At 45.6% G+C, this 21626-nt stretch overlaps 1 protein-coding gene across 1 annotated transcript; it reads right to left on the bottom strand.

Annotated features, from left to right (window-relative positions):
* Nucleotides 1-9793: 9793 nt before the first annotated feature.
* On the bottom strand, nucleotides 9794-19475 carry LOC126565358 (uncharacterized). The gene is made up of 4 exons (XM_050222532.1): nucleotides 19427-19475; nucleotides 10505-10618; nucleotides 10035-10435; nucleotides 9794-9954 (listed from the first exon to the last, which is right to left on the bottom strand). Exons 2-4 carry the CDS (start codon nucleotides 10602-10604, stop codon nucleotides 9796-9798), a joined length of 660 nt encoding a protein of 219 aa, XP_050078489.1. The 5' UTR covers nucleotides 10605-10618; nucleotides 19427-19475; the 3' UTR covers nucleotides 9794-9795.
* Between the last annotated feature and the right edge of the window lie 2151 nt (nucleotides 19476-21626).

The raw sequence follows: 21626 nt of genomic DNA, 5'->3' as shown, positions 1-21626 counted from the left end.
ACTGCTTTCTGAGGGAAAGGAACGATGACCGTTAGGAATGCATGTGTTCCTAGTAGTTTGGATTACAATCGCCATAGGCATCGCGAGATCCACTTCTCTACCCTCAGCAGAACGTGGTTAAAAGCAATAATTACTGATAGACAGGCTAGGACAAAGCTGTAAAAGTGGTTGGACGTGGCTGTGGTGACCATCGCCTTTCGCACAAAACTCTTACCACACACGGAACAGCACAACCTCCCATTATACATTTACATACATAGCAACTACACCAGAACGACCACACCGCGAGAGAGAGAGAGAGAGAGAGAGAGAGAGAGAGAGAGCTCTTGTTGGGGTTGAAAAACGAATAGTGGCATAATTGATCGACAAATCGATGCAATAAGTTTCCCATTCTGCAATGTGTGAGTATCCTGTGTGCGTATGTGCGTAGAAACACACACGAAGCAATCAGCGCCCCTACATCAGGATGAGGGAAAACAAACAAAACCTTAGCGTTAAAGACATGCGGTGTACGGAAACAACAAGAAAGGTTATTGCCGCTAATCGTAACAACATACGGAATATGGACAAATATGTTTTAGGCAGGGTAAGCTCTGGCAAAAGCTTTTTGTAAGATAACCTCAATCCACGATGATGAACGGAAAATGATGAAAACAGGCAAAAGCGATGCTGTCGTTTAGTATTTAGAAGGAATGCGCTTCCAAGACGCGACTTCAGACATGGACCTGACACTAACCACACGACTTTCACAACCACCACGGACCATCTGTGTGTCATATGGCGCTGTTCCTTTGATATTGTCATCTGCGTCCCTTCCGCAAGCAACTGTGCTTTATGTTCTTCTAGTGCAACCAACCGGACAAACGGAGCCAATCCCGTTTCCAAACGCTGCTCTCCCGGCATTCTCAAGCATGTAGCCAATTTTAAATTTAATCCTTCGATACGCGGTGTGCACTCAATAGACAGTGTACACAGTTTTAGAATTCTTGTTATTTTTTGTTTTTAATATTTTCGTTTCGTACTCGGTGAACGAGTATTTTGTGTTCTCGTATTCAAAATTCTAACTTTTACTACACACACTTCCACTGTGTTCCTCTTTACAATCGCTGGCGGCGATGTGATGGGTGGTCCTTTCCTTCTTCATTTCCGTTTGATGTTTGAACCATCCAGCGCCCCATTTTGGGAGATTGACAAAATGAATGGTTCGTTGTTTGGACCTTCATTTAAAACAAAAACAAAACAAAAAATACACGCATACACACATACCCTTCCTACCCCCCCCCAAACGGACTAGAAATCACGGCGGAAAAGAGTATCGATAAACTGTGTTCTGTTTTTTATAAGCTTTTTTTAACAACAAAACAAAAAAAATATGTAAAATAGTTTTTTTAGTGAAAGAATAACAGATATTGTAAAACGTGCATGAAATAAACAGTACGCGCGCGCGCGTGTGCGTCGTGTGATCGAGCCAGAATAGAGAGATAGAGAGAACGATCGAGCGAGTGAAGTGTGCCGAACAGTGCATCATAAATGAATGAAGAAATCTAGCAATGGTAGGCGAGGACAGTAGTGGGATGTATGTAAGGATACGATGTATGAGTGTGTGTGTGTGAGAGAGAGACTGAGTGATTGAGAGTTTGTGCGTGCGGAGGAAGATTTAGGATGGAGTTTTGTGGGGGGGGAAGAGATTATAATACTACTACTGCCTGTGTATGAATGGGGGCTCGAGTGTCAGAATTCGAACGAGTGTGAATGAGCAATGGAACTACTTCGGCAAATGGTAAGCCGGGGGACTTTGTGGGAATGAATGTGTGCTAGGAAAAGGCAACGAATAGACAAGAAAATATCCTTCCGCAAACACGTGTGCGGATGCAAAACGTATATATAATATAGAGCAAAATGTGAGAAAGATTAAGCAAGAGTTTAGAGAAAAAAAAACAAACAAACAAACAAAAATCACACAGAAGCTTGACCGAACGAGAATGCTTAGTCGAGAAATGGTCGATGTAAGAGTGTAATGCGAGAATGAAGAGAGAAAGGATTATAAGAGCGCGCCCTTCCGTTAGTGTGTGCATTTATAGAGTGAATGACTCCCGATGATGATTCCTCTTGTTTAATAAATCTACAGAACTGACAATGTAAGAAAACTCGTTTTATAACATTGTTTCACTTAACGTCGATGATCATTGGTGAATTAATTTATAGCTTTTGTAGATTGTTGCATATTTTAGGCTTAAGAGAACTCATTTCCGAGTCAACCACTAATTATACTAAAGATTAGATAGCAGCAGCAGCAGCTATTGAAGATCACTTCCATCTCCAGTTCGTCTGCTTTCTGATCTACGAAATTATTCCGGTAATCGAATGGCTTATTAGATTTGTTGATAAGACAGGACGTAGTTGGTCAATCCTCACTATGACGTTATCATCCAGCTGGGATGATATCACTTTCACCACCGCGTTTTCTGGCAGTATATCAGCGAACGTTTCTATTTGTTGATGACAAAAATGTTTGGATTTAGTTAGCTCATTCTCAAAGGGGATTAGTGTAACATGACAAAATTTTCAAATTCCACCGCTGTAGAAAATTCTTCTTCGCTTTTCGCCATTGAAAAAATAATGTCCATCAACTTCGGCAATGGATGAAGCGTGAAGGCTCTATTATTTCCATGGGAAACAAGAAAGTCGACAAAAAATGTAGATAGACAGGCGACTCCACTCTTCATTTTAGATACGCAGATACCCAGCAAATAATGGTGTAACTCCATTATTTAATGTCGATCATACACGACGAGGATCGTAAGAAAATGTAGCAACCATTTTTCGGCACGAATGTTTTGTAATTTATCGTGTAAATCACAAAAATCGTTGTACCTTTTTCCTGAGAGGTACGTTGAATAGGCCGAATAAAAACCGCCGAATCAACCTTATTGTAGATTTCCGGTCCTTCATACTGTAACATAGCAAGCGCTTGAGCAACGCTTATCCTTCAAATTCTAAGATGAAGATCCATCATGATCAAGATCCAACCAAACATAGCTAGCATGCTTCGAAGAGTCTTTGAATGATAAGGCACCGGCGGTAGTAGAAGCGACAGTGATCAGTCTTCATATGACCGGAGGTCAAATCCCAGCTGCCCTTTAGTGAGGCCCATAGTGCCTCGTTGACTATCCAAAAACGTCTTATCAGCAAAAGCCTTTCGATGGTCGGCGTGACCTAGTAGGTCGTTCAAATCAAGAAGAAGAAGAAGGCTGTAGTCGGTGCCATTCAATCGTTTAAAGCGTCTATTTCCTTCATCGATTAACGCATTTTTAAGTGTAAGAGCGTCTCATCCGAACTATTATCATGCGTGCAGGACTATCCAGTTACTAATAAAATTAAACCTATTATGGAAATAAGTCTGCTGTGGTAATCTTAAGCGGAATCAAGGTACACGCTAGAAGAAGGTGTAAAGGTGGTGAAGGCTATTTTTGATTGGTTTTGCTAGTTTCGGACACTAAAACTTCCTCAGACTTTCAAAGAGATGCTGTTAGGGACAGGGTGACGGCTCTTATCCGAATGCAAAACTTTTTCTAGAAAGTGGCATCTTATGTTGAAGGTATTTCGTGCATCAAGATTTCTAGACCACCAAATTTTCTACTAATAAGTCCGGATGGATGTAGGTGATATTTATTTATTTATACCACATGTAGCCTCCTTGAAGCGACTTTTTTACGTTTTACATTTACAGTTTAAAATTTACATTTTTACATTCAACAAGTAATGGGTCACATGGCCGTCCTTTATGAATAAAAAAAAAAAGAAGTAATGGGTCACAGACAATACGACACTGTAACGTCATAATCAATTGTAAATAAGTAATGGGCCGCACTGTACGCATAAAATTAAAGAACGCAGAGCGCGAAAGGTCTTGTTCAAAACGATCACACACGGCATTGAATTCGCGGCACAGTCCACCTCCACCTGGATACTGCAACCACGCAGCGCAAACCGTGTAAATTTCCACTGGATGGATTCCAGGTGAGCCAACGAGCGTGGCGATATGAGTCACCACACCACGGATGAGTATTCCACCACAGACCGAACTAAGGAGCAGTACAGCAGCAAGCTTCTTCAAAATGCTAACTAGCTAGCTGTTTGTGCTCGAGTTGGTCATGAAAGCTAGACTTATCGTCAAGAAGCACTCCTAGATCTCTGACGCAGCTTTTACGGGCAGTGTCGTTGATGGTATACGTGCAGATTAAGGGATTACGTTTTCTGGCAAACGTAACCACAACGCACTTGTCGACGCATATCTCCAAGCCATTCGTACAGCACCAGGACTGGAACGCGCTGAGAGCATTCTGGAGATGCAGCTGATCTTCCTGGTTGCGTATCGGTAGGTACAGTTTAGCGTCTTCGGCGTAAAGCAGGTGGCTGTCAGGAGGAAGCACACGTGTTACGTCGTTCAGGAATATTACGAAGCGAAGCGGACCAAGGTTGCTTCCTGGTGGCACTCCTGAAGACCCGGTGATACGTCGAGAGCTTTGGTCTCCCATTTTCACACGATACGAACGGTCATCGGCGCCGGTCTTCAAACGGCAGAACCGGAGTTCAAATTCCATCCGGAACGTCCCCCCGTTTCAACTACGTGGTATCTCTCTTAATCTACTTAAGATAATTCATATTTTCCGTTCATCCAACTTTTAGGGTAACTTCTCATGGTTTTAGAGATGCTGTAATTGGAAATAGGAATAAAAGAAGAACGAATTTCGGTTGAGATAATATTTAATGACTATATTTAATATACGGGCGTTCGGGATAATTTTGACAGTTACATTTTTGCTTATAACTCATGATGGAGTTGGCATAGGAAAACAAGCAATACGTCATTCGACAGCTAAAAGTGTACGGAACAGGCAGCGAAAACATCCCGTGATTAAAAAAATGCCAAAAAAGAGTACATTGTGGAAGCGGAGCGGAGACGGTGATGGTGTTTTCCTGCGTGTCATCGGAAGGGGACGTGATGCCGCCCCACTTTTTCGAGCAGGGGCTGAGGCTGAACGCGGACGGGTACATTTCCATGCTGGACACCGTCGTAAAGCCTTAGATCACGAGAGCACCAACGGCAGACCGTACGTGTTGCAGCAGGATTCCGCTCCGTGCCATGCAGCCTCCAAAACGATAAAGTGGTTGGCGGCCAATCTCAATGACTTCACCGCGCCGAATGTGTGGCCTCCCAGCTCCCCGGATCTTAATCCAATGGATTATTTCGTGTGGGGCGCGGTGGAACGGGACACCAACAGAACCTCCAGCAACACCAAGGCGGAGCTGATGGCGAAAATTAGGTCCGTTTTCGCGGCCCTACCCCGCGAAACTGTCGCCAGAGCTTGTTGCCGGTTCCAGAGACGGGTGGAGGCCGTAATAGAAGCCGAGGGCGGATATTTTGAATAAAATGAATAAAATACATGGTAAGCTACTACTATTTCTAAAACAAAAAAAAATTTCCCGATGATTAATTTTGCCATAAAAAAATTTTTTTTCTCCGTAGGTGACTTTCAAAATTATCCCTAACGCCCTGGACGATAGACGGAAACGGAAGGAGGAAAGAGAGATTTCAAAGATAAAATGGCCAGAAAAGGCATTGAAATCCCGGGCACAATCCAGTAGTGGATCATTGATCATCAGCAAATACTTTACGGAGCGTGGGAACCGTTAAGAGCAGTTGTAATAACAGATTGTCAACATTTTTATGTACTGCTATAACATAGTATCACTCAAAATGGGTTGGAATGCCTGTTGGATATTGACTGTCCTTTATGGAGTCCATCCTATGTGTTCCTCTTCTCAATAGGAGCGACGACAAAAGTCTAAGCCAATGAGGCTAATGTTGAAGGCTTTGCATGTAAAGGCTTGTAACTGTTGATTTTAAGACAGCTAAAGTAGATACAGAAAGGCAGCTGTAACACATGTTACTCACGTTACGTATACCATTCTTTAGATAGTTTAATTTCCCTATTAACAAAATCTTTGAAAATCCGCCAACTAAGGAACCTTTAGTAGTGGTAAATAAGCCAATTTTATCAATACTTACCTACTTACTTACTTACTCATCAGGCGCTACAACCGCTTTGCGGTCTTGGCCTGCCGCAGGCCTCCCATCTGGGCCTACCACGCCTCCTCCGTCCGTGTGGAACTAAAAGAACTTTCTGAGCTGGAGTCCGGTGCCATGCGTATAATATGGTCAGCCCATCGGAGCCTGATGAGCCTAATTCGCTGCACGACGGTGAGGTCGTCGTACAGTTCGTACAGCTCGTCGTTGTAGTGGCTCATCCATTATCCTTCCAATTTTGTCAATAGAGTTGTTAATTTTATAGCTTGCAATGCTATGCTATGATTAGTGTTTTGCAGATATTCTATACACCCAACACTACACCAAAGCTACGCTATTTTATTTAATACGCACAATACGCTCAGATCAGAGCGCAGCCTTGCAGCAAGCTCCTTCGGGAATCCGAGCACCTGAAGTTTAGCCAGCAGATTAAAGTGCGGAACACGATCAAATACAGCCTTTATTCCGTGTAAACAGCATCATTCTGGGTGCAGGAAGATTGATGGCCTTATGGCAGTGGCTGTCGAACTCAACGAGGTTGATAGTAGTCGAGCGCTTGGGAATGAATCTGTGCTGAACAATTCTGATATAATAGGAAGCCGACACGAGAAATGGTTTGTAGGCGAGGACTTCTAAAAATGCCCCGATAAATTGATGGCATCAGATTTGCACACTTTCTTAAAAACAGGAACTAAACAGGAAGCTTTCTATAGAGCCTGATAGACCCTCAATCTCATTGATTTATTGAAAGATATGAATTTTAAAAAAATCGTAGTCAAAAGGCAGAATCTTGCATAGTCAGTGAAATATTTCAGATAGGGTCGCTAGACCCGCACTCACCTCACCATGTATTTACCTATTTTTATGAAGAGCCATGTCCAACATCCAAGAGCCAAACAGCTCATTTGGCGGTATTAGCCCGTAGGCTCGTGTGTGCTCCCGTGTTTTAATCTACGATGGGACATGTGACAATGGCGCACGAGACAATGACGGAAAAGAGCTGAGTACGAGAGACTATGGAAGGTTTTGAATCCCGCCTAGACTGATATGTATACAGGACGATACAAAAGGCTTGCATACCTTAAGTACACTTTCAGTACACTGTGGAACTGGAAGATTTGTCTCAAAGAGCATTACTAACTAGCGACTAGCGGGTAACTAGCGTCTGTTTTCCATGTTAGGGGCGGTTGGTTGTCCTTCAGTCCTGGCATCCTACGGGACTTTAATCAGCTAGGATGCGTAGGCCCTCTGACGAGACAGGGGGTAGGAGGAGAGGCCTTGCAAGCCACCCCCAATACAATTGCAACGAAAGGGAACCAAATTTTGAATCGGATCTACAGATACAAGAAGCGGAGTTTCGAAGAGTCGGACGAGCAACTGATGCAGCAATTAACCCAGTCGGGGGAAACTCGCAAGTTCTACAGGATATTTAATGCGGCACGGGGCGGTTTTACTCCGATGATCGCTATGTACCGCAGCGAGGAAGGAGATATCCTGTCAGACGAGCGAGAGGTGAACAGGTGGAAGTGCTACTTCAACATTCACCTTAACGGAGCAGATACAGGAGGCACCGAACTAGCCGCAGGAAGCAGAGGAGTGCAGAGCTATGACAGCCAGCAGGACGAAGTCATCAGTGCCATCAAACAGCTGAAATACAACAAATCAGCCGGCAGTGATGGGCTGGTGGCCGAACTGTTCAAGATAGGTCCGGAGAGGATTTCCGCCATCATGCATCGGCTGATTGTTAAGATATGGGATTAGGAAGAACTACCGAACGAATGGAAACTGGGTGTCATACACCCGATGTACAAAAAGGCCGACAGGATGGAATGTGCTAATTTCTTGGCTATCACAGTGCTGAATGCTGCCTATAAGATCCTGTCCCGAATACTCTTCTGCAGACTGGAGCCCCTAGCTACAGATTTCGTCGGAAGCTACCAAGCTGGATTTGTTGGAGGCAAATCGACAACCAACCAAATCTTCACTCTACGGCAGATCCTCCAAAAATGCCGAGAGCACCAGATCCCTACGCCGCTATGGACGGGGTGCAGAGCAAGGTGAGAGTTTCGAGCATGCTGTCGGAATCGTTCGAATCTCACCGGGGTATGAGGCAAGGAGACGGACTCTGCTGTTTGTTGTTCAACAGCGCTCTGGAGGGTGTCATGCGAAGCGCGGGCTTCGACATCCGGGGCACGATTTTCACCCGATCTCTCCAATTTCTTGGCTTCGCGGATGACATCGACATAATCGGTCGGACAACTGCGGCAGTGTGTGCGAGGCGTACACCAGATTGAAACGAGAGGCCAATAAAATTGGATTGAGCATCAATGCGACGAAGACAAAATACCTGCTTACCGGAGGCTCTGACCGTGATAGAGCCCGACCCGGAAGCAGAGTATCAGTTAACGGAGAGGATCTCGAGGTGGTACAGGAGTTCTGCTACCTTAGTACGATCGTAACTTCGGACAACAACGTAAGCAGCGAAATACGAAGACGCATTGTTCAGGGGAATCGTGCCTATTATGGACTCTACAAACTCCTGCGATCCAGAAGACTCCAACAACACATGAAATGCACGATTTATCGCACCATGATACGTCCGGTAGTCCTCTGTGGGTACGAGTCTTGGACTATGCTGACGGAGGACGCCAATACACTCGTCATTTTCGAACGGTAGTCAAAGCCGGAAGGATACGTTGGCTGGGGCACGTGATGAGGATGCCGGACTCATGCCCCACCAAGAAGGTGCTCGTCAGTGACCCGTTCAGCACGAAGCGTAGTGGAGAGTGTGGAGTCTAACCTGTCGGAGATCGGATGCAGCCGTGAATGGAGACTGCAGCCCTAGACCGAGTTTCCTGGAAGCTAATTGGAGACCTGGCCATGTCGACACGACGTGCTCAATCCTGAGCAGGCCAAGAAGAAAAAGAAATTTATGCAAACCCGTCGTTGTAATGAAATCGCACCGCTAACTTAAAGTTGAAAGTTTTCGTATAATATCATTAAACTGCCCTACATGAATTGCTATATTCAGACCAACAATTTTACAACAGTATTTCCGTACTTTTTATTCTCGTTCAAATGAAAACAAAAACTTACAAATTTAAAAACAACGTTTCATCTAATTCTTTAGTGTTGTTTGACATTTTTCAATCATTCGAAATGTATTCCGGATCTAAAACCCTTTGATTTTGCGATTTATGTTTTGAGTCATCTTTTTTCTCATTTAAGTCATTAGCCATTACTCCTGGCGATGTGAACGATAGATAGTCTCTATAAAAACTGGTTGACGATTTTCTTACAGTACAATAAATAGAAATTAAACAGAGTTAAACAGATCTACATTACAAAAAAAAAAACGTTAAAACTCATCTCTTGATTCTCTCTGCTCGACAGCTGCTGCCTTCGACACGAGACCCTGCTGCCTGTTTCGGAAGACTTGTTTATGGTGCTTTAGTAGCTTTCTCATTACTCGGTTGCTGGAACTTTACGTTTACTGGCGGTATTTTGATCGAAACGAACCCAATCAACTGATTCCTGTTGGTCGAGGAATAGCAGTAATGCTAGCACTCGTTATTGAGCGATATAAAAAAATGCAGTAACATTCCTCCACTACTGCACTATAGCGAATGATGTCTGTTCGGGGGGTCACCGGAATCTATGTCTTGGTACACTGCAGACACAAGGCACGAGATTTTTTCTGCAGCTTATAGACGGATGCCCGGGTTACGGGAGCGAACAAAGTTCAACAGCTCGTCTGAGTCTTCGCACACGAAGGGCTTCAGGTGGTGGCAGGCAACGTCGTGCCACTTCAGTCCATCGTTGTAGAAGTTGTTCAGGATCGAAAGGCAAGATTCATCGTTACCCTGTGTGCGAGAGATGACGATTCACGAGCATTAATGTGAGGCAAACCGATAAAATGAAGATGTCGTCCATGATCACTTACCTGAGCTGCTTCACGGTTGTCCGGTTGCTGTTGGCCGTATCCTCCGGTGTAACTCCAGTCACCGGTGTTGCGCTGAGTGGTCGGTCCAATCTTGACACCCGATCCGGACCAGAACCAGCCGTTCTCGTTCGGTGGCTGCAGATCCGGGCGATCGCATCCGGCAAAGTTACACTTGCGTCCGGAGGTCCAGATGTACCGTACGTTTCCACGAGCGATGCGCTGCTTGATGAATTCGTTCTCCTGCGGAGTTTCCATCGAGACGGCATCCATGCAGTGTCGCCTACAGATATTACGGGCATCCAGCCAGTCAACTTCCAAGCTGCGCGTCGGCGCATGTTCCCAGCTGAAGAAGTACGAATGTGCTACTCCTCGGGCGTCACGATACGTCGCATGTCGAACACCTGTTGGAATATGGAGACGATTACGAATGAGCTGTGCTTGAAGACGGTGGCACCACAACAGGTACGTACGGTTTGCGCAGCTTCGGGGATCTGGTAGGGCTAGACGTCGCTGAGCCAGCACAACGGTGGCTCCGATAGCCAACAGTGCCAATGTCCGCAAGACAGACATGATGGTGTTAAACGCTGCCAAAACGGATTGTAGAAGAGAAAGAAAGTTTTGCTACGTTAGTTCCAATTGATCATGGACTCTCGGATTCGGTTTATGTGACAATATAACATCCAACCACAACGCTTACGGACACGTTACTCAAAAAACGTGGAACTCGCTTGGTGGACACAGGCCCACAGTTAAATGTACAAAACTAGTGATTCCCAGACCTCGTTCGAATCGTTCGTTGAAGGCCACTTCTGGTGGTATTGTTTGACAGCGGTACACTTGTTAGTCAGTGTCTGTTGACCAAACCCATTTCCTTTATGGAATGTGAAGCTGTGGGACACAGAGGAAGACCGGGGCACAATCTCTTCCACTGTTATGAGGTTGGCCGTGTTCCTTCTTCTCCACGCCCATCGGAACCGTTGCGTTACAATGTTTGATTGTTGTTTGTGATTTTTATTTTTCCCCGATGAAATTGATTGCAAACGAGCTAATGGGGCTGTGGCCACGGGGCTAATCGGACAGTAGCGAATGATCGTTTATGATTGAGTCGCGTATTTTTCTCTACTATTCAAATAGACACCACCGCATTGCTGCGCAAGCTCGAGAATGCAATATCGGATTACTGGTTTGACAAAGTTTCGAACACGATCACTCACTCCCTCGATTCGGCAACAACATTTCACAAGTTTTCCACGATCGTGTAGTCCGCATACCGCAAACAACGTACCATTTGAAATGGGTAAACAACATGAGTCTTGTAGGATTTGTTTTCAAGATCGTCTCAGGTTCCGGAATGCTATTTGAATAACGTTCGACGCCACTCAAAACCACTACCTTTGCGGAAGGTAATGCCGCGTAATTTAGGCAAACAGCCCAGTGTCGTTGCCTCAATTATGACTAATTGCAAACCTAACGAACTCGTTAGATCGTGCCCAGGTACAGAGGTACAGAGAGCAGGGAAGGATGGGCGCAATGAAACCAGCATTTGCCCACCAGAATTATACCATTGCCGGCGAAGGTCTTGTTTGTCAAAGCGATGTGGCCAGCAGTCGAATCGATCGGGCTTCTAATCTTAATCTGCGAGCGGCGGCGCAATCAACGTCTGCCGAAAAGAAGTGGCATCCAAGGCTGGCGCCTTCTCGAAGCGGTTGGATTTGTTCCGTGCCGGAGCGATTCGCGTGACTAATCAAAACATTAAATCGATCATCTGTAGTGCGATCTGTAGATGATCGGGTGTTTAGAATCCGATCCGATCGCATAGGGGCTTGCAGCTATCAGACCTAGAGCGATGTCTCTTCTCGATGGTTCGATGGGTTGCACAACGATAACTCGTGTACTTGTGTCCGCAACTAGACATCGTACAGCAGCTATCGTGTCTACGTCGCTGCCTTTTCATGCCTAAGTTCATGCATTTTTAACGGTTTCTTCATTCTTTGCAGCGAACAGTGATGGGTTTTACGATCCTCCCCCTACTCCTCCTGGACCATTTGCCTGGCTGTTCGGTAACGTCCAACATGACCTCACACGTCCTCCACAGCTCGCGAGGATGCTCTGTACTTCACACACCGGAGCAGTGTTCGATAATGAAGTAACCGTGGTTTGCAAAACGCTTGGCCACCGAGCGAGCGCAACTAAAAACCCCTGCCTCCGTTAGAAGCGACCAGCCTTTGGACGGCATGACGATGACGCAATCGCATCAATGAAGATGGAAGCTTCTGCTCCAGCTGACGGCCTAAATTGGCACCCATCCGTTGTGATGCATTCGTGAGTGACACACTTGACACACGTGATGCAATTTCGTGTCCGGGGTTCAAGTACGGAACGAATGTGGTTGTATGCAAAAAAACGGGTGACAAACAGCCAGCGTGCAGTCGTCTTGAGCGACCAAACACAGCACTCGGGAACGGTTGGTGTCGAAACTTTCTCTCGCGTCGACCACGATAGTGCCCGCATGTCGCTCGCTTGCTCCGCAAGAATGAGGCCGCGTACATGGTGAAAAGACCAACCAAGTGCACGTCCTGCCCAAGGTACAACGTGCACAAACACAACGTTCCGATGGGATGAGCCTCGCGCACATGATGATGACGATGGGCAATTGTGGCCTTTTCCAAAAAAAAAATTTACTACTTCAACCTCGAAGAAGTTACGACACCAACAAGTGTTCAGTATTTGTTGTGTACGAAGCTTGAATATTAATGAGCATTTAATGCACTGTGGAAAGCTTTCCCGGGGTAGGCTTTATGTGCTTATGAAAAACATAAGCCACATGTCCCAGATATCCTCAATTGATTGACCGTTTTGTGCCCGAGAAACTGTATATGCGCCAATAAATTTGATATTGGCCGTATCAAATCTAATAAATAGATCTTTTAAGATGTGGTAAAGATAAAAAAAGACCAAAAAACACCATCTTCTCTAGCGTCGACAGTTGCATTCAATCGAATCACTTTCATCGATCGTACGATAAACTTCCCAAATGGCGGCATGTTGGTAAAAGTAAAAGTTTTTGTTTTTTGTTGCCTTCTGCAAATCGTTTCTGTTTTCACGTCAAAGACAGGTTTCCGCGCTTTCCCGCCGAACCAGCTGTGTGATGCACCAAATCTTGCACCGGAATGCGATTGACTGCAAATGGACGTGCTTTTGCGATCGGGTAGCGCATTGAAAGCCATCCGTACAAGATGCACCTTTAAGTGGCCGCACATTTGCACGAAAACCGGTCCCACGCGAATGGTCCCGGGGCAAATAATACGGTTGCCAATTGTTTGAAGTTTTCCCTCCGAAACTCCGTTCCACGCATCAGTCACACTGCCGCCCGTGGACGCCGATGACGCGCCATTGCATCCGGTAATCGTAAAGCTGTCGGCGGCGTTGCGGTGCGGAAAGCCGGTTGGCTAACGGTCTTCTTTGGATATCCGACCGGCTTGAATCGCGCACACTAGACGAACACGATAAAGTTCGTTGACACTTGGAACCGGCTTGCGAACGGTGCCTTTAGGGGAGAGCGAGGGTGGTTTCTTAAGTCCTGTCAGAACCACCTAACCTAACGGCACATAACCCTGCTGCCGTGCCCAGATAGATCGGACCCGATGGATATAGACTCAGGAGGCGGTGGCAACGGGCAGTGAAACGGTCGCAGAACCGGACCAGACGGTTCGCGGTGGGAATGAATGAATCGCGGTTTCCAAAGAATTACGAATTGGACGATTTGGATCTCCCGGCGTTATGTAGTGAGATGATGAATGGGTTTACACCTGGCAAAAGAAAGAAAACAAACTCCGCCATCTAGAAAAGGCCCATTGTGTGCGCTCACTTAACGGCTAATTAGCTGGCCACAGGCAATCGCATCAACCTTACTCCACAGCAGCCTTTTTGCTATTCAGATCGGGACAAGATTTGCGTCGCGAAACACTGCCACTATCGGTTGGCGGAGATCGGTTGCGTTACAAAATTGCATGTGCAGCTGCAACTGCGAGCTGATAAATGACTCGCGATGGCCGACCCCTACTGTGGGATGGGAATTTGCCATTTTACTGCCACTCCTGCTACAGAGCAGAAGCAGGGTCAGGTGGGAATGTTTTGGGTAGTGTGTACGCTTATTTTATTACATTCACCCTCTATTCACGTCCGAGTTCTCCACGCTTTAAGCTTCAACTCCACACACACACACACCCGGATCCACCAAAGGGCCAAGCAAGGCGGACGAAAATGTCCCAACGATTAGTGGCGTCGGTTGGGAAAACTAGGTAGCTGTTAGTTCATATGCACGCAGCTAGCACCATTTTGTTGTGTTCTGCACGCAATTGCAGACGGGTAGTGGTAAGACCGCCCGTAACGACCAACTCATCACACTTGGTCATGGTGACACACTGCCATACTTGCTCGGATGACGACGCTCAAGGGCTTGGTCAATTCTGACGCCTGGATGACACCGAAACAACACGAAAAAGAAACTAAAACCTCCGTTACAGGCACACCACACCATACGGAATGAAGGCGTGATCGCTAGAAGACGGGACGCGTGCGATGTTTAGAAAACGCGCTTTATCATCATCTGTATGTACCCACCGGTGTATTAGCATTAATAGCACTTTTTCGTTGACCGAGTTACTTTTTAATGAACAATTATGGCATGATGGATGAAAGCTGAAACTGATGATGAATATTTTGGTTAAAGCGCTTTGTTTTGCGCACGTGGTTGCATCATCAAATAGCAACAACAGCGGGCGGCACTGTCTTCTCTTGGCCGACCACTCACTTCCAAACACCGATTGACAGGAAAAAGCGTCATCAACTTTCTACGTTACTCAATGGATCAATTGTTGGCTGTCCTCCATGTGCTCGAATATTATTCAAGCGATTTGCTTGGAAAAGCTTAACGATCGCTAACTGACCCGCCGGCATGATGCTTTCGTGTCCGGTTGGCGAACGATTTCAATTAGTTGTGTTTGTCCTCGTTTCGGCATTTTGTTCGAACCCCTACGTTGGCCAAACATAATCGATTGACAGTTGCTGTACAACAGCAACGGCGAGCGACAAAAAATGCCCGATTAGGATGAGCCTATCATGCCCATCATGCTCCGGCCGATGGCTGAGTTGTTGAATGGATCCGCCCGAGGACGTTTGAGCTGTGCTGGAGCTCCCACCAGTTATGACAGCCATTTAGTTTCTCCCCAGAGTGCAAGGACAGCACGCCCGCACACGCTGGCGCGTCCACCCGGGACACACGACGGGCTGATCTGAAAGGAACACGTTCCGGTTCCATCTCCGGTAAGCAAAGTTTCACTTTTGGAAAGGTACGCGCTCGCAATCACACACACACACACGTGCGTTCCCGGCCCTTTTCACCCGGCGAATTATGGTGTGTTCCCGGTGATGGTGGAATTGGATTGGCCGCGAATGTGTCCGCGAATAGCACCGTTCGAAAATAATCGTTCGGGAGAACTGCTTTTGTTGATGTCGGGGCTACGAGAGCCGGTGCAAGAAAAACGGGTTTCGTCACTTTCTTTCTGCGCCTGTTTACCACCGGCGTGACCGAAACACTTTCGTCCCGTGATTTTCCTCCAGGGATTCGTCCCCGTGCGAGTCCCCACCGGCGACAAGCAACGCGCAAAAACTTGCGGTAGACTTTTCTTTCTCGTTCGTGCAGCGGGGTTTGTCGCTCGGATTCCGCACGAAAATTGGATGAACCCACGGCTGCTGGCAAGCTGATAGCGTTTAGCCCGTTTATCCTTTCTCACCAACCTTCCAACCTGATGGAGTGATAGTAATAGGGGATGCTGATATGGGTTTGCGGGAACCTTCGCTTTTCCCTTCGCCGATGACCATGTATAGTGTTCAGCAAATGACTCAGAAAACGATTCCCTACGCATACGTCCTAACCACAGAGGCTGCTACGACAACAACAACAGCCAACACCCGGTGCTTTTGTCGCTTGATGCCGTTGCAAATCTTTTGTATCGATCGTACGGACAACAATTCGGCCGCGAGCGACATCCTGACCGAAGGAATGCGAAACCAATCGGTGGTGGTACGTACACTGGAACATTGGCGCTTGATAATGGGATTGACTTGAAGCATAATAAACTACCACTATCGGTGCGTATTTTCGTGCCGTGAGTGCCACACGCATGCCCAGCGTGAACGACGGTTGGAAAGGTTGGATGATGATTCCGGTTAGTAGTATAGGATTCCGGGCTCACCTGTCCCTGATCTTGGTAACTCTTTCTTAGGTTCGACGGTGTGCGCGGGTCTGGTGGTCTCAAGACCGGAAAGTATTTTCACCCCAAAGCCAACGGATGGATGGATCGTGATTCGTTGTACACACGATCGGTGTGCGCTTCAGATGGGGCAGATCGCTTTCATTTTCCGAAACCGAAATGGGCGATTGGCAGCGGCCAAGTGCACCAGTTGAAGGGAGCTAAAGCGATTGATTGGCGTTTTTTTTTTTTCAACGGTCGCTGGGTCTGCCAGGGTAAGCATTGAGGCTCACCCAGCATTCAGGCTAGACATGAGCATTGGGCCAAGAAAGTGTTTATCGATCGTTTGCCTTTATTGGGCACCGCAGGGTGGTAACGAGATGTTTTGTAATCTCTCCACTGTACGATACACACGCTACATGAGCGTTTTTATTCAATGGAAGTTATTTACAGGACGGGACATTCCACCGATCACTAATAGTGGACCGCGTCCTCGTGCCCAGTTTATTTGCCAACTACGTTCGATTCGATTTAACGACCAAAGATCTGTTGTTGGCAATCCTTTCTAATCCATTCGTTGCACTTCAATAAAGATGCTGTTTGATGAGATTTGGACTCCCATCTGCTGCAACTGGTCTCGGTAACCAGTCTAACCTCTTGATGCAAACTCCACCACCAGCTTACGGACCCTCTCGTCTGTCTGCCTGCCTGTCTGTCCTCGATGGCAATCAAATCAAATGAATTGTTGAAACGAACCGACGCTGGGTTCCTCCGAAATTGACCTTTGATGGGACACATAAAGCACACGGAACACAGCCATGCAATTGCTGCAAGGATGCAAGTGCTGGTGCAAAATTACTGCACGGTGAAAGTCGTGAAATGTTACCACAGAACGACGCTTATCTAATGGCTGTGAAAGTGCTCATAATACCGAAATGATGGCCGCAGCTCTCTGCTCCATGGGACGTGTCACGAAAGGCATGACATTAATGTCAGTAGCTCCAATTCGTAGGTGGCGTTGTTTAAGTACATAGCGTAGAGCCCTTCCCAGCAAATGCGTACATCCCTACATACACCCGCTCAATCGAATCCATCGAAAAGGAAAGTGTAAAGTCTTTCCGTCTTTTTGCCAGGAAGCAGAGTTACTCTTACCGCACGGCACTTTGGCGGTATTGGGGGGGGGGGGGGGGGGGGGGGGGTGGAACTCGAACGAGGCGTTAAGCCAGCCGCATAAAAATCACGTCGAAATGATTGGAACGTGAATTTGTAGCAGAAATTAGCAACATCGTGGCAAGGAGTACGAATCAATGCTCAGACCGCGACTATCATTTAGCGTTTATTCGTTGTGTCGTTGCCGACAATAAATGGTACATAGCGTTTTGTGCGTGTTGATGTTTCACTGCGTTACGCCCGGCAGTAGAGTATGCAAATCGATGAAATAAAGCTTTCTATTTTTTTTTTTTTTACGTTGGCGCTTCCCGAGGCGTTGGTGGAATGTTATTTAATTAGGTGTTAATGCGAAGAAATGCGCACGTTACATCATCGAAGATGCGAGGATTTTGGCTATTATAAATAGCTTAAAATATTTTATTAAAACCGGGTCAGGAGGAGATCGTTTTGTTTCTTTCGGGAATTGGTTTGGCAATCCCGAAATAGAAAAATGAAACAAACAATCAATTTTTTCAGTAAAAACGAATGACAACCATGTAGGAAATGTAATACTTTTCATACAATTTTTACCAATACATTATGTAATAAACCTTAAAATTATTTTTTCCAGATTTTTTTTTCAATGACAGCTTCAACATATTTTGCAGTAATAAGCACTACAAATTAAAGCATTTTTAAACATTTTTTAAACAAAAATTTAGCTATTATGAAACAGTATTCTCCGTGTCTTGAGCCAATAATGATAGAATATCAAATAATTTTTTTGATTTACCTTTTCCAGAGTTTTTGTTCTCTAAGTTGAAACTTCTCCCAAGATTTAATCTACGAGATATTGAAATAAATTCACCTAATTGATATCGATTAATCATTGAATATAAAATTGCTTTTTTAGTCTTTCTCCGTTGATCAGAGCATTGAACTCTCGAAGCAATGCACTACACAAAACACAATTTTAGTAGTTCATAATAGTCCTCTTCATTTGAACATATAAGTCCGTGAGACATGTACCCAATAGTAATATTGAGGTAAATATATTAAATATGGAACCCTTGAAGGGTTCCACGTTGTAACGTTGAATTGCGATAAGGCTGTTTCAGTTCGATTTCTGAAATAATTCAGAATGCGTTGAGCTGAATGAATGAATTATAGCTACTTTTTGTGAATGTCACAGAATAATCAAACTCTTTCAAACTTTCTTCAACATAATAGGAACATGTGAGGAATGTAGAAATTCGTTTAAAAGTAATGTTTGTTAGATGGATTGCCAATATTATTAAAGAACTGCTAGTCCCACAGAGAATAGTTTAATTCATATTCTTGACATGAAGGCTAAGTCAACTCATCTGCTCTCAGCTTCCATCTTCCAGCTTCCTTTACGAAACAACATCATCGCAACATTCACTTCCGAAACAAACCAATTTCCGTTTGCATACCAATCAATAATGACTCATTCACCAACCGTGGCCACCACACTTTCTTTTGCGCTGCAAATAGCTGCCCCGATGAAAGTGTGTGCTCCAGATTAAGTTCTAATGTCACTGGAAAAATCCACCGTACAACCATCGGTGTGCGGAACGCAGTCCGAAGAGAAAATAACGTTCGAGGAGCACGAACCGATGGGGCACTGATCAACTGAACGGGCTTAACGTACAGCAAACCACCAACGGGCACCATCAACATCAGCAACATCACAACGGCAAGTCTGTTATAACGGTTTTTCTTCGGTCGATTTCACCCCGTTGACGGCACCCACCACCGCACGACAAGTGTGGCCGGGCAGACCCCAGAACAATCTCACTGCACTGTGCACTGTGCGGGATCGCATTACTGTTGGCCCACAGGAGCCCGTGTCCTAGGTCTTTTCGTTGCAAAATTTTGTCTACTGCAACTCCACATCGGTTGAGACATTAAGATATTTAGAAACGCTTAAAACGGGATCCAATCACAGGTGTGAATGTGTTCACTTACGTGTTGTTAGACTCTGCTTTGGCACTTTTGAGCACACACTACCGAGGTAAACGCAATACGCAATGTTTAGAATGCGTTTGAATTTGGAGAAGGAATCCGCTTGCGCTGGCACGGTCGGCGAGCTTAGCATAAAACTGAACGCAAAACCGTGTTGCGACTTCGGTTTATAGCTGATCACGGGAAGGCCACACCACTCTTGATCAGCTGCCGCCGTTCGCGCTTCTCTTGATCGACGCTTCCTCGAAGGCCTCGCTCGCTCTCTCTGTTCCGAAGACGATCGCCCGTTCGCTCATTTCTAGCTCAGCTCTCTCGGTGGCTCTGGATCGCTGGCGCACCGGATCAGCATTTGCTGGAATGTTCGACTCAAACTCGGTTTGGCGGGAATTTACAAGGTTTCGGATAACTCCCGCTAAGTTTGCGCTCCTCAAGTCATCATCATTTACACGTTAAAAAATCCATAAGTACAGATGTTCAAAACGGGATACACTAAAAGTGCTAAAGTCCACAGATCGGATACTCTCCAACGGTTTTTCTTTCTCTCGTCATCTCTCGATTCCCCAAACAGAAACACACTCTCATGACGAGTCTCGATTTCTCTGCAACCGTACGAGAATCTGGTGGGGAAGCGCGCATAAGCTATCATCACAACGGAACCACCATGCGGACATGCGAATACCTTGCACATGATGTGAACATTCAATTTTACAAGCCCCTCACAATGTCCAAAGGGTATTACACCGCTGTACGAAAGCTTGTCTGGTCGGGCTAGACCTGGTAGATTGCAATTCTCGTAACTGTCGAAAGGCCACAGTCCCCAATCTGCACCGCGCTTGGCCTCACGAATCGATCCGACGCTACTGCGGTAAGATAAATTCAATCAAAACGTCTATTAAATCCTCGGTACGGGATGACCTTACGGTGAGACAACCTAGCAACGACCATACACCCTTTCTTCCCCATATTCTGCAGAAGACCCTTTCCGTGGTACGTATGTGCCACGCTCATGACAGCATCAGGAACGTATGCGGAAAGCGAAAGTGCACATTTTTGCACGCGATCACTCGAAATAACCGAAACGCCACCGGCACAGAATGATGCTCCTATAATTCCAGATGATCGGTCACAGAGATAGCTCACCACACAAGCAACACACACGTACACATATTCGTTGTCACCCCACAGACGATCATGGATGGCTTCAGTTTGCCTGCCCTGGCCGATGTAGTGTGCTCATGAATATTCAACTAGCTGGGTAGTATCACCAGAAAAAGGAACAAGTATAGTTTTGCAGTTTTTACTCATTTTCTTCTCGATGGACTCATTCGTAGTAGGAGTTTTTTTTCGAAGAGCCATCCATTTTCTGTACTGGCCACCGTTTGCGAACCTCAATTTTTGCTCCTCATCTAGCAAACATTCAGTCAACATAGGTCGAGTTGGTGCTAAAATGCATCGGGTAAGACCTATTAGATAATCAGCTTTTGTCCATTATAGAAATGTATGGAATGCAGATGGGGATCCCAGCCAAGATCTCTGCGAAATCTTTGCGTTTTAGATTGTATAACTTGCAAAATCGAACGAACGAATGGTTGGCGAATATAAAAAAAAAACACCTTTTGTTTAGTTACAAAACATTCAACAACGCACTTCACTAGAGACAGATTCTGGTTTCGTCATATTTACCGCACAACGACATTAATACCTAAGTTCAGTGTTGAATTAGCTCTCGAACTTCAATCGTTGCCAAACTACATGTTGTATGACCAAGTTCCGCACAACCCACTTCCTAACGGCTTATGTCCGGAATTCCACTGTTTCGTTATTCGTTTGGATTCGCATGGTCTGCTAACGATATCCGCTCAAATTCGTTTTCCTTCCACTCTCACTCGCGCGTAGCTTTGTAAGCCCTTTAGATAGTGAACGGCAGCAACTGATACCAATATTTTCTTTCTTCGAATTATGTTTTATTGTTTAGTTCGCTGGCGGGGAACAAAATGCTCCGAATCAATAAAAATATGCATTGCACCTAATCGTCTGATCGTCGACAGTTTAGCGAAAGCGAATAACAGGCACTTAACGATAAGCGTTTTGATTGTTAGCCACTTCCCTCAGAAATTAAAACCGTTTACCATTTATGTGTGTCAACTCTAAACCAAGGTATTATGAAACCTGTTAACTTTACGGATGTAGATTTCCTCCCTAC

Source organism: Anopheles maculipalpis, chromosome 3RL, assembly GCF_943734695.1.
Source record: "Anopheles maculipalpis chromosome 3RL, idAnoMacuDA_375_x, whole genome shotgun sequence".
In the NCBI taxonomy this organism is placed as follows: Eukaryota; Metazoa; Arthropoda; class Insecta; order Diptera; family Culicidae; genus Anopheles; species Anopheles maculipalpis.
The sequence above is the reverse complement of the archived record's forward strand: the minus strand, read 5'-3'. Positions and strand labels throughout refer to the sequence as shown.

Coding starts and splice junctions, on each gene's coding strand:
- LOC126565358 (XM_050222532.1), bottom strand. CDS start 10,604: ATGTCTGTCTTGCGGACATTGGCACTGTTGGCTATCGGAGCCACCGTT. Junction 10,436..10,504: donor TCCCCGAAGCTGCGCAAACC/GTACGTACCTGT, acceptor ATATTCCAACAG/GTGTTCGACATGCGACGTAT. Junction 9,955..10,034: donor ACAACCGTGAAGCAGCTCAG/GTAAGTGATCAT, acceptor TCTCGCACACAG/GGTAACGATGAATCTTGCCT.